The 14,868-nt window shown below is 43.0% G+C and overlaps 1 protein-coding gene across 1 annotated transcript; it reads left to right on the plus strand.

The window, feature by feature from the left end:
* Positions 1–507: 507 nt before the first annotated feature.
* On the plus strand, positions 508–3,262 carry LOC139369747 (acidic mammalian chitinase-like). Its single transcript, XM_071109008.1, has 9 exons — positions 508–637; positions 739–795; positions 1,015–1,180; positions 1,395–1,519; positions 1,733–1,856; positions 2,062–2,244; positions 2,386–2,502; positions 2,611–2,737; positions 2,871–3,262. Exons 2-9 carry the CDS (start codon positions 746–748, stop codon positions 3,077–3,079), a joined length of 1,101 nt encoding a protein of 366 aa, XP_070965109.1. The 5' UTR covers positions 508–637; positions 739–745; the 3' UTR covers positions 3,080–3,262.
* The last annotated feature ends 11,606 nt before the right edge of the window (positions 3,263–14,868 follow it).

Here is a 14,868-nt window from a genome sequence, read left to right on the forward strand (position 1 = left end):
ACAGAATCACTGTGCTTGCAGGCTTCTTCAGTCATTATAATCCCTATCATCATCCTCATCATATTCTTATCATTATTCTTCAATATGATCCTCTGGGCCTGGGTCATTCAGTGTATGAAAACATTGTCATCTCTCCTCAGGTCTGGGCCTTCTGCTGATGGTGCAGATTGGTAAGCATTTCCCTCATCAACCTTTTTTCATTTCTCAGTTGAAATGTTTAGACCATAGAATACATCATTTATCGCTAAATAATTATGTGGTTCATACTCAAGATGCTTGGCAATCCCATCAAAAACCACAGATCCCCCATAAGCATTTTGAATAATAAAGACAGCATCCCAATGACCACAATGTCCAGCCCGCTATTTTAAGGTACCCCAAAAGGTCAATGTGAACTTCTGTCTCTGAATAGTTTTCCTTCTCTACCTTCAGCCGCCTCCACCAAACTGGTCTGCCACATGACCAATTGGGCCCAGTACCGCCCCAGCAGTGGGAAATTCACCCCTGAGAACATCGACCCCTTCCTCTGCACCCATGTGATCTACAGCCTGGCCACCATCAACAGCTTCAACCAGGTCGCCCCCATCGAGTGGAACGACGAAACCTTATACATCAGCCTCAACAACCTGAAGAACGTGTGAGTGACTCTGGGTGTACTTCAGTGAGAGTTGGGCCTTAGTTGATAACTCCATGATGAACACTAGGTTTGACTCCTCATCTTATCTCGCTGATCCGCAGGAACCCAATGCTGAAGACTCTGCTTTCTGTCGGAGGCACAGTCAACGGACTCAGCCCGTAAGTCTAGTGATGATTCTTATTGGTTGATAACGATATTATATTGCGCAATTCCACATAAGGCAGATTTTGTCTTTTTGCACCCAGCACCTGGGAAATCAATTCTAATTATCATAGTGTTTCCCGTTTTTTGTGACTGCTGTGTCTGTTGGGTTCCAGTCCTTTCACATAGGCTCACAACCAGAATAATGGTTCAATTATGTCTCCTTCCCCCTCCAGATTCATCGGCATGGTGTCCAAACCTGAGAGCCGCCAGGCCTTCATCAAGTCAGCCATCAACTACCTGCGTTCCCACAACTTTGATGGTCTCAACCTGGCCTGGGAGTACCCCACTCAGAACGGCAGCCCCAACGGAGACAGGAAGAGGTTCACCGAGCTCGTCAGGGTAAGCTTGCACAGAACCTTTTTTTTTTTTACTGACAGTTATAACATGAGTGAGGATTTGCAACAATATCTTTCAATGTGTTACTGTCATTTTCTGGGACTATGTATGGTTGTATAGCGATCTACCACCTGCTGAAGGGGTTAGCTCGGCCTGAAGGGCCAAATAGTTTATATTACTTTCTGTCAGAACGTTATGTTTCTGTATGGCTTTACAGGAGCTGCAGAAGGCCTTTATGGACGATGCCAAAGACACCAAGCTAACACAGCTGCTGCTGTCTGCCAGTGTGGCTGCTTTACGGCCCACCATCAACTCCAGCTACGAGGTGGCCCAGATCGCCAGGTAGGCAGCATGTGACTGAGAGACATTCGTCAAACACATTTTGAAATGATTTTATACCCGAGTTGGAGTAAATTACATTTGATCTAAAAAAGACAAATTAGTCAATGAAGGAAAACCTTATAATAGAGAATAACACCATACATCCAATTCATGAATCTTACAAACTCAACAGGCACACTATACTCCATATACTTGTCTCTTTATGTCTCGCAGCTCTCTGGACTTCATCAACGTGATGACCTATGACTTTCACGGACACTGGGAGAGAGCAACCGGACACAACAGCCCCCTGTACCGCAGCAGACACGACTCAGTGACACACTACGACTTCAACGTCGTAAGACTAACACACACTTGGTTTTATTAGGATTGATTCTATTCCATGCTGAGTATTAAACCAGGAAGTACTTGTAAACCATTGTGTTATTGACCATGATTATATAAAGGAAACTTGTAAATAAACTATTTACATATAGGAAATATTGGTGTTGATGTCCTTCAACTTCGCTGCCTTGTCCTAACCACCTGTCCATGTGATGTAGGACTCTGCCATCACCTACTGGCTGGACAACGGTGCCCCTGCTGAGAAGCTGTTGATGAGTTTCCCCACCTATGGCCGCACCTACCGTCTCACCACCACCAACACTGGCCTGGGAGCCCCCGCCAAAGGCCCTGCTGACGCCGGCCCATTCACCCGCGAAGCAGGATACTGGTCCTACTACGAGGTACATTTGATCTATGAGGCCTTTTTCTCAAACTCAAAGCATACAGGCCATGGATCTCAAAACACTATGTTATATTGTGTTGTTTGTTTGTTTATCTGTTTGTTTGTCATTAGCTAACAGGATGCTTCTCTCTCCTCCCAGGTCTGCGCCTTCACCTCCAGCGCCACTGTTGAGTGGATTGATGAGCAGAAGGTCCCCTATGCTGTCCAGGGCAGCTCCTGGGTGGGCTATGACAACAAGGAGAGCTACGCTGCCAAGGTGCATGCTAGGAACATCTCAGTCAATCGATCCATCAATCAATCAAGTTCTCTATATACCCATGTCCATGTTTACACATCTGTCTTTGTCCCCTTTTGCTTCCATCAGGTCCATTGGCTGAGGAATAAGAACCTGGGAGGAGCCTCCGTGTGGACGCTGGACATGGATGACTTCACTGGTGCTTTCTGTGCTGATGGTTCCTTCCCTCTTGTCAATCACCTCCGCAACTCTCTGGGTAAATTCAGTTCCATTGAAGTTAAATTCTAGTTTTTTTATTTTTATAAAGTACAGTAAAGGTAGGTTTTTATATCATCTCATCTCCCACTCTCTTCCCTCCCTCCACCCCTCCTTCCCTTTCTCCCTCCCAGGCTTCGCCCCCAAGCCCACAACCACTCGGGCCCCCACCACCACCCCTGACCCCATCCTCAGCTTCTGCTCCGGACGCCCAGATGGCTTGTACGTCAACGTCATCGACAACACCACCTATTTCCAGTGTTTCCGTGGAAACACCTACCTGCACCGATGCCAGCCCGGCCTCGTCTATATTGATTCCTGCAAGTGCTGTGACTGGCCCTGAATGACTGCTAGCTATGTAGGACCAATTAGTTAGAATGCTATAACAACCTTCAATGACAACTAGCTGTAACGGCAATAACTTATCCTAGGATCTGATCCTGAACTGCAACTGGCAAAATGTTACAAAATATACTAATTTTCATTTTGTCATTTTCTATTTGTCGGGTTACTGTCTTTCTCAAATAAAAATAATACCATACTCGCAATATTGTAAGACTGAATACAATATTGTGAATGTTTCATTTTGCTTGTCAGTTTTTCATACTGTACAAGTCAAACGTTTGGACACACCTACTTATTCAAGGGTTTTTCTTTATTTTACTATGTTCTACATTGTAGAATAATAGTGAAGACATCAAAACTATAAAAGAACACATATGGAATCATGTAGCAACCAAAAAAGTGTTATACAAATCAAAATATATTTGAGATTCTTCAAAGTAGACATCTTTTGCATTGACAGCTTTGCATACTCTTGACATTCTCTTAACCAGCTTCATGAGGTAGTCACCGGAAATGCATTTCAATTAACAGGTGTGCATTGTTGAAAGTTAAATTGTGGAATATATTTCCTTCTTAATGCATTTGAGCCAATCAGTTGGGTTGTGACAAGGTAGGGTGGTATACAGAGGATAGCCCTATTTGGCCAAAGACCAAGTCCATATTATGGCAAGAACAGCTCAAATAAGCAAAGAGAATGACAGTCCATCATTACTTTAAGACATGAAGGTCAGTCAATCTGGAAACTTTCAAGAACTTTGAACGTTTATTCAAGTGCAGTCGCAGAAACCATGAAGTGTTATGATGAAACTGGCTCTCATGAGGACCGCCACAAGAAAAGGGAGACGCAGAGTTACTTGGCTGCAGAGGATAAGTTCATTAGAGTTACCAGCCTCAGAAATTGCAGCCCAAATAAATGCTTCACAGAGTTCAAGTAACAGACAAATCTCTACATCAACTATTCAGAAGAGAACGCGTGAATCAGGCCTTCATGGTCGAATTGCTGCAAAGAAACCACTACAAAAGGACACCAATAAGAAGAAACTTAGTTGGGCAAAGAAACACGATAAATGGACATTAGACCGTTGGAAATCTGTCCTTTGGTCTGATGAGTCCAAATTCGAGATTTTTGGTTCCAACGCAGAGTGGGTTAACGGATTATCTCTGCATGTGTATTTCCCACCGTAAAGCATGAAGGAGGAGGTATGATGGTGTGGGGGTGCTTTGCTCGTGACACTGTCTGTGATTTATTATTAACTCAAGGCACACTGAACCATTATGGCTACCACAACATTCTGCAGAGATTCGCCATCCCATCTGGTTTGCGCTTACTGGGACTATCATTTGTTTTTCAACAGGGTCACTGTCCTGTTGAAAAACAAATGATAGTCACCTCCAGGCAAAGTGTGGCTACTTTGAAGAATCTCAAATCTAAAATATATTTTGATTTGTAACAATTGTTTTGGTTACTACATGAATCCATATGTGTTATGTCATAGTTTTGATGTCTTCACTATTATTCTACAATGTAGAAAATAGTACAAATTAAGAAAAACCCTTGAATAAGTAGGTGTGTCCAAACTATGACTGGTACTGTATATAAGCTCACATATGTAAAATGTTTGTATTTTTACATGAAGTTGAAGAGTGCTGTAATGTTTCAACCTGTTACCCGTGATTCATGGTGGAAACAAATCTTGCATGTCATGGCACTAAAGCACATACACTGTAATGTCAGCTTGTCACTTTTATTAGCTATGATTAAACTGCATATATTAAGCATTTGGTCAACGGCCCCTCTCCCCCCTGCAAATACAACCACAGACATACAGTATAAGAATGTGTTAGAATCACTACAACTGTAGTTTAGCACTTTCCACTTGGTCTCAGAGAACTTCACATTGTTAGGGGGTCAAGTAATCTCACACAAGATGATGCGAACGTCCATAATGTTATTTTACTACCAGTTTACCAAGTAATTTCTAAGTTAACACCATAGACAAAAAAATAAAGCAACATTTTATATTTTAGTTCCAAAAAACCTGGATGTTTACCAGAAAACATGCCAAATAAAAACTGTGCTCCCATGGTAGCAGAGCAGTCAGAGTGTATGCTGTGGTTTACATTGCCAACACTTATCCTCAGATAATGGCCATCAGGAGAGTAATAAATGTCATGCCTTTGTCCAAAGTGCAGCATTATTATTACTTCCCGGGTGTCTGCACATACACTTAGTGTACAAAACATTAAGAACTTCCTAATCTTCCTAATATTGAGTTGCAGCCCCTTTTTCCCCTCAGAACAGTGCTAATTCGTCGGACAGAAAGCGTTCCACGGGGATGCTGGCCCATGTTGACTCCAGTGCTTCCCATGGTCGTGTCAAGTTGGCTGGATGTCCTTTGGGTGGTGGAACATTCTTGATACACGCAGGAAACTGTTGAGTGGGAAAAATGCTGCAGTGTTCCAGTTCTTGACACACTCAAACCAGTGTGCCTGGCACCTACTACCATGCCCTGTTCAAAGGCACTTAAATATTTTGTCTTGCCCATTCACCCTTCTGAATGGCAGATATACACAATCCATGTCTCAATTGTATCAAGGCTTAAAAACACTTATTTAACCTGTCTCCTCCCTTTCCTCTACACTGATTGAATTGGATTTAACAAGTGACAACAGTAAGGGATCATAGCTTTCAATCGGATTCACCCGGTCCGTCTATGTCATGGAAAGAGCAGGTAGGTGTTCCTAATGTTTTGTACATCAGTGTAGATAGCACACTTTCTGTTTACATGATTCAAATGGACTCCGAATGAGGTCATAGTGGCTAATTCATTTATGTTACAGTTTAGAAGGATGAGGCATTTAGGGTGAAAAAAATATATAATTCAATAGAATCCGTATTATTATTACATGTTACCATATGTACAAATGGCACTTCATTTCAATCAAATCATTCCCAAAGAAACTAAAAAGCATTAATTAGCAGGTAATGATAATGCAATAAAGAAGTTTCAATGACATCTCAGTGTAAATCCTAGTAATGATTTAAAAAAAGAACTAAAACATACAAGAAATGTAGAAGTATGCTTTTTTGGGTACCAAAAAATATAGCTGTTTATGTGAACACTTCTGCATGGTGACATTGATTTCTCTCATTATAACCAACAACGTCTAGTGGGATAAATGTGCTGTTTGTTTGCAGCCACAATGCAGCCCTGTACACAGCAAAATACATCCCACAGGGACTGAAGTTGAGTGTTCATTCAATGTTTTAATGAAGGGCGCACAATTTAAGGATATTACAAATAGACACCAAAGTAACTGTTTTGTTATTTAGATATTGCAAAAATATATATTTTTTCTATTTTTACATGATTAATATGAACTGTCATTCATGTCACTGAACAATACAAGTCAATGTAATAAAAAAGAACAAACAAATGCAACACTGCAAGCTGTGTCATATTTACATAAGGCTTTCATATTTATTGACAGACAGTTACTAAAGATTGTTGCACCTCTGTTTTCTATTACTCTAATCAGTAGTCTCAGCAGTAGTAAGGGATTTGTAAATGTTGTCATTTACAGTTCAATTCAGAAGTTTACATACACCTTAGCCAACTACATTTAAACTCAGTTTTTCACTTCCTTTCACTTCCAATTCGTGACATTTAATCCTAGTAAAAAGTACCTGTCTTAGGTCAGTTAGGATCACCACTTTATTTTAAGAATGTGACATGTCAGAATAATAGTAGAGAGGATGATTTATTTCAGCTTTAATTTCCTTAATCACATTCCCAGTGGGTCAGAAGTGAACATACACTCAATTAGTATTTAGTAGCATTGCCTTTAAATTGTTTAACTTGGGTCAAACGTTTCGGGTAGCGTTCCACAAGCTTCCCACAATACGTTGGGTGAATGTTGGCCCATTCCTCCTGACAGAGAAGGTGTAACAGAGTCAGGTTTGTAGGCCTCCTTGCTCGCACACGCTTTTCAATTCTACCAACAAATTTTCTATGGAATTGAGGTTGGGCTGTTGTGATTGCCACTCCAATACCTTGACTTTGTTGTCCTTAAGCCACTTTGCCACACCTTTGGAACTATGCTTGGGGTCATTGTCCATTTGCAAGACCCATTTGAGACCAAGCTTTAACTTCCTGACTGATGTCTTGAGATATTGCTTCAATATATCCACATAATTTTCCTACCTCATGATGCCATCTATTTTGTGAAATGCACCAGTCCCTCCTTCAGCAAAGCACCCACACAACATGATGCTGCCACCCCCGTGCTCCACGGTTGGGATGGTGTTCTTCGGCTTGCAAGACTCCCCCTTTTTCCTCCAAACATAATGATGGTCATTATGGCCGAACAGTTGTATTTTTGTTTCATCAGACCAGAGGACATTTCTCCAAAAAGTATGATCTTTGTCCCCATGTGCAGTTGCAAACCGTAGTCTGACTTTTTTATGGCGATTTTGGAGCAGTGGCTTCTTCCTTGCTGAGCGGCCATTCAAGTTATGTCGATATAGGACTTGTTTACTGTGGATATAGATACCTTTGTACCCGTTTCCTACAGCATCTTTACAAGGTCATTTGCTGATGTTCTGGGATTGATTTACACTTTTCACACCAAAGTACGTTCATCTCTAGGAGACAGAATGCGTCTCCTTCCTGAGCGGTATGACAGCTGCGTGGTCCCATGGTGTTTATACATGCGTACTACTGTTTGTACAGATGAACGTGGTACCTTCAGGCATTTGGAAATTGCTCCCAAGGATGAACCAGAATTGTGGATGTCTACATTTTCTTTTCTGATGTCTTAGCAGATTTCTTTTCATTTCCCCATGATGTCAAGCAAAGATGCACTGAGTTGGAAGGTAGGCCTTGAAATATATCCACAGGTACACCTTCAATTGAATCAAATGATTTCAAGTAGCCTATCAGAAGCCATGTCGTCATTTTCTGGAATTTTCCAAGCTGTTTAAAGGTACAGTCAACTTAGTGTACGTAAACTTCTGACCCACTGTAATTGTGATACAGTGAATTATTGTAACGGTTCTCTAGTGGTGAAGGAGAGGCGGACCAAAATGCAGCGTGGTTTCTGGCGCCTCTGGGCTGAGGGGCTCTGGCGCCTCTGGGCTGAGGGGCTCTGGCGCCTCTGGGCTGACTGGCGGCACTGGCGGCCCCTGGCTGACTGGCCGCACTGGCGGCCCCTGGCTGACTGGTGGCACTGGCGGCCCCTGGCTGACTGGCGGCACTGGCGGCTCCTGGCAGACTGGCGGCACTGGCGGCTCCTGGCAGACTGGCGGCACTGGCGGCGCTGGGCAGATGGGCGGCTCAGGCGGCGCTGGGCAGACGGGCGGCTCAGGCGGCGCTGGGCAGACGGGTGGCTCAGGCGGCGCTGGGCAGACGGGCAGCTCAGGCGGCGCTGGGCAGACGGGTGGCTCAGGTGGCGCTGGGCAGACGGGTGGCTCAGGCGGCGCTGGGCAGACGGGTGGCTCACATGGAGCTGGGCAGACGGGAAGCTCTGGCAACGCTGGAGAGACGGGTAGCTCAGATGGCGCTGGGCAGACGGGAAGCTCCGGCAATGCTGGAGAGGAAGGCTCTGGCAGCGCTGGACTGAGTAGCTCTCGTAGCGCCGAACAGGCGGGAGACTCCGGCTGCGCTGGAGAGGAGGAAGGCTCTGGCAGCGCTGGAGAGGAGGGAGGCTCCGGCAGCGCTGGACAGGCGGGAGCCCCTGTAAGGATGAGCCGGAGAGACAGCCTGGTGCGGGGGGCTGCCACCGGAGGGCTGGTGCGTGGAGGTGGTGACGGATAGACCGGACCGTGCAGGCGCACTGGAGCTCTTGAGCACCGAGCCTGCCCAACCTTACCCGGTTGAATGGTCCCGGTCGCCCTGCCAGTGCGGCGAGGTGGAATAGCCCGCACTGGGCTATACAGGCGAACCGGGACACCATGCGCAAGGCTGGTGCCATGTAAGCCGGCCCAAGGAGACGCACTGGAGACCAGATGTGTAGAGCCAGCATAACACGGTGCCTGCCCGGTCTCTCCAGCCCCCCGGTAAGCACAGGAAGTTGGCGCAGGTCTCCTACCTGGCTTCGCCACACTTCCTGTGTGCCCCCCCCCAATACATTTTTGGGTCTGACTCTCGGGCTTCCATCCACGCCGCCGTGCTGCCTCCTCATACCAGCGCCTCTCCGCTTTCGCCGCCTCCAGTTCTTCTTTGGGGCGGCGATATTCTCCTGGCTGAGCCCAGGGTCCTCTTCCGTCTAATTTGTCCTCCCATGTCCAGTACTCTTCGCGCTGCTCCTGCTGCCTTTCACCACGCCGCTTGGTCCTGTTGTGGTGGGTGATTCTGTAACGGTTCTCTAGTGGTGAAGGAGAGGCGGACCAAAATGCAGCGTGGTTTCTTTGATTCATGTTTAATGACAAAACGAAAAACACGAACACTACAAAACAATAAATGTGGAAAACCAAAAACAGCCCTATCTGGTGCAAAACACGGAGACAGGAACAATCACCCACAAACACACAGTGAAACCCAGGCTACCTAAGTATGATTCTCAATCAGAGGCAGGTGTCATTAGTTGTCTCTGATTGAGAATCATACTTAGGTAACCATACTAGGCCGAAACATAGAAATAACCCAAAACATAGAAAAACAAACATAGACTGCCCACCCAAGTCACGCCCTGACCATACTAAATAAATACAAAACAAAGGAAATACAGGTCAGAACGTGACAATTATAAATGAAATAATCTGTATGTAAACAATTGTTGGAAATATTACTTGTGTCATTCACAAAGTAGATGTCCTAACAAACTTGCCAAAACTATAGTTTGTTAACAAGAAATTTGTGGAGTGGTTGAAAAACAAGTTTTAATGACTCCAACCTAAGTGTATGTAAACTTCTGACTTCAACTGTATATGACAAAGAAATAATCCCATTTAGGTGGTGATCTAATGAAAGATGAAATAAAATATTGCTGACAACTTTAAATATCTTACGTTGATTTTATTACGCACTTGAGTGTACATGCGTGGCAGAGCACCAAAAAACTACAATTCTGCTGACATTAAATATCCAAGTCAACTTTGCTCCAAGGCATCTGCCAAAAACAGTTGGCAGTGACTTGACCAAATGTACCTAACAAACCACTGCCAGAAATTCATATCGTTATCATAAGAGATCAAAGTTGAAAAAGTACACTTTTTAAATATATACAGTATTTCAGTACAGCTATGAACCTGCTGGATCAAAGACAATCAGACGTGCCATAATAAAATTGTGAATTGTCAACTATTGAATTGTTTGGATGTTTTTGACAGCGCGGGACACAGATAGCATAATCTGAACAAATAATGGTCATTATTATCAAACTTGCCAACATAATGACTAATTAATGTGTTATCACAATTCCATCAAATGGATAGTTGTGCCAATTATGATTAACATTTTTCTAAATGCCTGCAATACACACCGAGTGTACAAAACATTACGATCACCTGCTCTTTCCATGATATAGACTGACCAGAGGAATCCAGGTAAAAGATATGCTTCCTTAGTAATATTACCTGTTAAACCTACTTTAATCAGCGTAGATGAAGGGAAGGAGACAGGTTAAAGAAGGATGTTTAAGCCTTGAGACAATTGAGACATGGATTGTGTATGTGTGCCATTCAGAGGGTGAATGGCAAGACAAAAGATTTAAGTGCCTTTGAACTGGAAAGGGTAGTAGTTGCCAGGTGCACCGATTTGAGTGTGTCAAGAACTGCAATGCTGCTGGGGTTTTTGCACTCATCAGTTTCCCATGTGTATCAAGAATGGTCCAACACACAAAAGACATCCAGACAATTTGACAACTGTGGGAAGCATTGCAGTCAACATGGGCCAGCATTCCTGTGGAGCACGTCCGAAACATGTTGTAGAGTCCATGTACCGACAAATTGAGACTGTTCTGAGGGCAATAGGGGGTGCAACTCAATATTAGGAAGGTGTTCCTAATGTTTTGTACACTCACTGTATAATCCCAGCTACAGTTTTTATAATACTGTACATAACATTGTTTTGCAAATACAGAATGAACATTCTCACGGTGTATATGGTTCATATGAATTACGTTGACCTCAAAATCTCTACTAAAATGGGAAATGAACAGAAAAGCAACATTACCAATCTAACATGCACTGTTGTTCATCTGTTTATGCTCAGGTTATGAAATTTCAAATAGACACCAAAGTAACTGTTTTGTTATGTAGATATTGCCAAAAATATATATTTACATGATTGATATGAACTGTCATTCCTGTCACTGAACAATACAAGTCAATGCAATAAAAAAGAACAAACAAATGCAACACTGCAATCTGTGCCATATTCCACAATGACAGTTTACATAAGGCTTTCATATTTATTGACAGACAGCTACTAAAGGTTGTTGCACCTCTGTTTTCTATTACTCTAATCAGTAGTCTCAGCAGTAGTAAGGGATTTGTAAATGTTGTAATTTATGTGACAAAGAAATAATCCCACTAAGGTGGTGATCTAATGAAAGATGAAATAAAATATTGCTGACAACTTTCTATTTCTTACGTTGATTTTATTACGTACGTGAGTGCACATGCGTGGCAGAGCGCCAAAAAAACGACAATTCTGCTGACATTAAATATCCAAGTCAACTTTGCTCCAAGGCATATGCCAAAAACAGTTGGCAGTGACTTGACCAAATGTACCTAACAAACCACTGCCAGAAATTCATATCGTTATCATAAGAGATCAAAGTTGAAAAAGTATGCTTTTTAAATACACTGCTCAAAAAAATAAAGGGAACACTTAAACAACACAATGTAACTCCAAGTCAATCACACTTCTGTGAAATCAAACTGTCCACTTAGGAAGCAACACTGATTGACAATAAATTTCACATGCTGTTGTGCAAATGAAATAGACAACAGGTGGAAATTATAGGCAATTAGCAAGACACCCGCAATAAAGGAGTGGTTCTGCAGGTGGGGACCACAGACCACTTCTCAGTTCCTATGCTTCCTGGCTGATGTTTTGGTCACTTTTGAATGCTGGCGGTGCTTTCACTCTATTGGTAGCATGAGACGGAGTCTATAACCCACACAAGTGGCTCAGGTAGTGCACCTCATCCAGGATGGCACATCAATGCAAGCTGTGGCAAGAAGGTTTGCTGTGTCTGTCAGCGTAGTGTCCAGAGCATGGAGGCGCTACCAGGAGACAGGCCAGTACATCAGGAGACGTGGAGGAGGCCGTAGGAGGGCAACAACCCAGCAGCAGGACCGCTACCTCCGCCTTTGTGCAAGGAGGAGCAGGAGGAGCACTGCCAGAGCCCTGCAAAATGACCTCCAGCAGGCCACAAATGTGCATGTCTGCTCAAACGGTCAGAAACAGACTCCATGAGGGTGGTATGAGGGCCCGACGTCCACAGGTGTGGGTTGTGTTTACAGCCCAACACCGTGCAGGACGTTTTTCATTTGCCAGAGAACACCAAGATTGGAAAAATCGCCACTGGCGCCCTGTGCTCTTCACAGATGAAATCAGGTTCACACTGAGCACATGTGCCATTAGGTACCGAGATGAGATCCTCAGACATCTTGTGAGACCATATGCTGGTGCGGTTGGCCCTGGGTTCCTCCTAATGCAAGACAATGCTAGACCTCATGTGGCTGGAGTGTGTCAGCAGTTCCTGCAAGAGGAAGGCATTGATGCTATGGACTGGCCCGCCCGTTCCCCAGACCTGAAATTTGATTTCCATTGATAATTTGTGTGTGATTTTTTGTCAGCACATTCAACTATGTAAAGAAAAAAGTATTTAATAAGAATATTTCATTCATTCAGATCTAGGATGTGTTATTTTAGTGTTCCCTTTATTTTTTTGAGCAGTGTATATAATTCAGTACAGCTAGGAACCTGCTGGATCAAAGACAATTAGACATGCCAATATACATTTGAGAAGTGTCAACTATTTAACTTTTGGGATGTTTTTGACACCTCGGGACACAGATAGCGTAATCTGAACAAATAATGGTCATTATTATCAAACTTGCCAACATAATGACTAATTAATGTGTTATCACAATTCCAACAAATGGATAGTTGTGTCAATTATGATTAACATTTTTCTAAATGCCTGCAATACACACTGAGTGTACAAAACATTACGATCACCTGCTCTTTCCATGATATAGACTGACCAGAGGAATCCAGGTAAAAGATATGCTTCCTTAGTAATATTACCTGTTAAACCTACTTTAATCAGCATAGATGAAGAGAAGGAGACAGGTTAAAGAAGGATGTTTAAGCCTTGAGACAATTGAGACATGGATTGTGTATGTGTGCCATTCAGAGGGTGAATGGCAAGACAAAAGATTTAAGTGCCTTTGAACAGGGAAGGGTAGTAATTGCCAGGTGCACCGATTTGAGTGTGTCAAGAACTGCAATGCTGCTGGGGTTTTCGCACTCAACAGTTTCCCATGTGTATCAAGAATGGTCCAACACCCAAAAGACATCCAGACAATTTGACAACTGTGGGAAGCATTGCAGTCAACATGGGCCAGCATCCCTGTGGAGCACTTTCAAAACACGTTGTAGAGTCCATGTACCAACAAATTGAGACTGTTCTGAGGGCAATAGGGGGTGGAACTCAATATTAGGAAGGTGTTCCTAATGTTTTGTACACTCACTGTATAAACCCAGCTACAGTTTTTATAATACTGTACATAACATTGTTTTGCAAATACAGAATGAACATTCTCACGGTGTATATGCTTCGTATTAATTACTTTGACCTCAAAATCTCTACTAAAATGGGAAATGAACAGAGAATCAACATTACCAATCTAACGTGCACTGTTGTTCATCTGTTTATGCTCAGGTCATGTGTCTTCTTATGTGGTTCGTGTCTTATCTGTCTTGCTTAGTGTTTCTGAGCTGATTACTGTACATTACCTGGCCTGTCATAAAATAATCACCACCCCAGTCCAGACTCTTCTGTACTTATCTGATTGTATTGCACATTTGTTTAACCCCCCCTCCCATTTGGTTCCATGGGGGCCCACCCACCCGGGGGCCCACCCACCACTGGATAAACTATATAAAAAGCCAGACTTAACTTCTCATCACTGACGGTTTCATCGGTGAAGTTCCCACGGTAAGCTTAGAAGGAAACTCACTAGTGACAGCTGACAGTTTCCTTGGTCATATTAGGACCAACTTGATTCATTGTGTAATTGGATAAATGGGCCTTCGATGTTAGTAACGATTTTGTTTCAGTAGCTAGCAACTGTTGCTTTCAATTTCTTGGTCTGTATACCTTTAGTCTCTGGCTATTATTTGTATTGGACTCTGACAACAACTGATGCAATATAGCTATTGGAAAGGATTTAGTGTGAATCTAAGTACATTGCTAAATTGGTTTAGTAAATAATTTATCTACATCAATGTAGTAATGAGAGTCAGTGAATGCACAAATTATTATTTAACAATTATTTCAATATTAAATACTGTGGCACTTGTTTAGGACAGTACCCTGTGCAGTGCAGTGGGTAATGTTAATTTAATGTGGGGAAATGTGAGAGGTGGTAGTTTATTGTTGTTCTGTCTGTTGTGAGCAGGTAATGTTCAAAACCTTGCATCAGTTCCATGCTGGCATAACCCAGTGTAAACATCCTGATTACAGGTCCAAGTATCATTGTTGAAAATATCTCTCTGTCTGTCTCTCACTTCTCTTACTCTCTCTCTCTCTCTTTGTCTCATAGCAAAT

Source organism: Oncorhynchus clarkii, chromosome 17 (assembly GCF_045791955.1).
Source record: "Oncorhynchus clarkii lewisi isolate Uvic-CL-2024 chromosome 17, UVic_Ocla_1.0, whole genome shotgun sequence".
Lineage (NCBI taxonomy): Eukaryota > Metazoa > Chordata > Actinopteri > Salmoniformes > Salmonidae > Oncorhynchus > Oncorhynchus clarkii.